The 2660-nt window shown below is 40.9% G+C and overlaps 1 protein-coding gene across 1 annotated transcript in view; it reads right to left on the bottom strand.

Annotated features, from left to right (window-relative positions):
* Positions 1-869, bottom strand: part of LOC105307598 (olfactory receptor 52D1-like) — a 1834-nt gene extending 965 nt beyond the window's left edge. Inside the window, exon 1 of the mRNA XM_011383150.2 lies at positions 6-869. Coding sequence (XP_011381452.1) covers positions 6-857 — 852 coding nt within the window. The 5' untranslated portion in view covers positions 858-869. The remainder of the gene's footprint in view (positions 1-5) is intronic.
* Positions 870-2660: the final 1791 nt, after the last annotated feature.

Below are 2660 nucleotides of genomic sequence, written 5' to 3'. Positions count from 1 at the left end.
AGCACATAGAGGTTAGCCAGAAAGATGTGCACATGCTTGGGGACTCGGTGTTGGCCAAAACGGTGGGTGAGGAAGGAGAAGAAGGCAGGAATGTAAAAGACCAGGATGACCCCAAGATGGGAGCCACAGGTACTCAGAGCCTTGTGCTGGGCATCACGGGATGGAAGACGAAAGACAGCACGGAGGATAAAGCCATAGGAAATAGTAATGAGAATAGAATCCAGACCCATGGCCAGCAGGGCCACAGTTAGCCCATAGATGATATTGACAGTGATGGTGGCACAGGCCAGTCGAGCAATGCCCATATGCTCGCAGTATGTATGTGCCATGATGTGGTGCTGACAGTAGGGCAGTCGCCTCAACAGGAAGATGAAAGGGGAGACAATGGCCACACTACGGAGTAATCCAGCAAGGCCAATTCTGCTTATGACGGTATGGTTGAGGATGACTGTGTATCTCAATGGATTGCAGATAGCCACATATCGATCAAAGGCCATGGCAAGGAGAACCGATGACTCCAGAGCATAGATAGAATGGACACAAAACATCTGCGCTAGGCATCCACCGAAGGAAATCTCACCAGCATGGAGCCACAAAATGGCCAGCATTTTGGGCACAGTGGTTGAGCTGAGAGCTAGGTCGGTGAGTGAGAGAAGGCAAAGGAAGAGATACATGGGTGCATGCAGTGCATTGTCCATGGAGATGACCAGGATGAGGGCAGCATTCCCAGCCAGTGCTACTAGATACATGGCACAAAAGGGGACAGAAATCCAGATGTGGGCCCACTCCAGTCCTGGGATCCCCATCAGGAAGAGAGTGGCAGGGAGACTGTCATCACTGATGTTGGAAGCTGACATTTTGCCTGGAAAATAAAGGGCTCTATTCAAAGGGTGATGGTGCATCTGTCCTGTAACAGTAGGTATTTGGTTCATTCACATAAAATCATTACCTACACATGCATAATCTATTTTAAACTGAGAAAAATATTTATTGTTATTAACTTGTTTAAGAATCTTCAAAGATACTCTTACATATAATCGATTTTTATCATCTGCCATTTTCTATGTTTGAGTTCTGTGTTCCAAGCACCAAGCTAAGAATTTAAGCATTTGCCCTGTCTAAACCTTCCAAACTTACCTCCCACCACATCATTCACTCTTTTTTGTCCATATATAGCCAGAAAAATGTATTGCCTTTTTTAGTTTATGTTATTCTATTTGCCCAAGGAGTCTTTTTTATATTTTTTACCTCTCTATTTTTTAAATATCAAGCAAGTGTCTTTGCCTTCCAGAAAACTTTCCTCTTTTATCTAGTCCTTAGTCATTTTTTATATTTTTTATTTATTCATTATTTCAAAATTTTATTGAGCTAAGGACTATGTCTTTATACAATTGTAAATATCACACGAAAGGCTATGTCTATATCTAGAAATTTGGATCAGTATTCACTAAAAGATTTAATTCTGATAACTCTTAATAACATACCATTGACTTCTTGCCTTAATGGCATAATGTTTTGTTTACATCCCAGTGGACAGAGTAGGATGGTGCAAGATTTAAGGAAACTGCTACTCTGAGCATCTGTGGATATCAGTACCAGAAAGATTACGTACAGGCAAGGTTGTTTTCCCAGATGATGAATGGGGAAAAGGCAGTGAGTTGGAGTACTGCTTTGGGTAGATGAGACATCTTCCCAAATTTGTCTCACTTCTCCTTGTTTTTGGGTTGTTATGATGGCTAAGTTTCTGAGATCTCCCTCTGAGATGTAGTTCAAAATTAAACTGTGTTCTTTCTTTCGACACAGATTTTGGGGAATTTGATTTTTAAGAATTTTTAGGAATTTTAAGAACATACCTGTGTGAGTGACAGATGTTCACAAGTTGAGCACGCTGAGGTTGGAGCTCTGGGACGGGTGTCACATGTGAGTGTAAGGCTATGTGGGAGAGCGTGTGGTGGAGTAACAGCTTGTGCAGATGATGTATACCTGAGTGCAATGTTTTGTTTAGGGCTGTGAAAGCTGTGTTTTTGTGCAGGTTGTATAGGTGTGATTTGGGGGATAATGAGGTCTGAGTGTTGAAACGTCTGGATTGAAATGTGTAATTTGTCCTCAGTTTTGTGAGCTCAATGAGTATCTTTAGTTTAGCTCTGGTTGCAGCCTCTTTGGTCAAGGAGCTGGGTAAGTGAGGTTATTTATTGACTCTCTGTGACACTCAGGTATGAAAACCCAAGGGGTATGATCTAGGGATTTGAGTCATGGTGTTTGTTCTTATAAAGGGAATAAGGAGAGATTGAAAAGGGGAGGAAGAAATATGGAAGGAAAATTTTTCACAGGGAATTTTCAAGAGAAGTGGAAATAAAATCTAGTAATATTTATGTTTCTCTTCCCTTCTCTTACTTTCTCTCCTCTGCTCTTTTTTTCCCTTTCCTCCTTAACACTGTGCATCTCACTGAATTTCCAAACGTCGTGGATTCATGGTATTTTGTGTGCATCTATATGGGGCATCTACATGCTATATGCAAATACGGTGCAATAAATGGCTGTGAGCATTCTTATATTCTATTGTCCCACTAGTCTTCATTTTATAAAACTTAAATTCAAAAATAAATTACTAAGAATTTCAAGAACATGTCAGCAGGACATTCAACCAAACACAGAACACT

Source organism: Pteropus vampyrus, unplaced genomic scaffold (genome assembly GCF_000151845.1).
Source record: "Pteropus vampyrus isolate Shadow unplaced genomic scaffold, Pvam_2.0 Scaffold504, whole genome shotgun sequence".
Classification (NCBI taxonomy): domain Eukaryota; kingdom Metazoa; phylum Chordata; class Mammalia; order Chiroptera; family Pteropodidae; genus Pteropus; species Pteropus vampyrus.
Note: the sequence above shows the minus strand (reverse complement) of the source record. Positions and strands in the feature narration are given on the sequence as shown.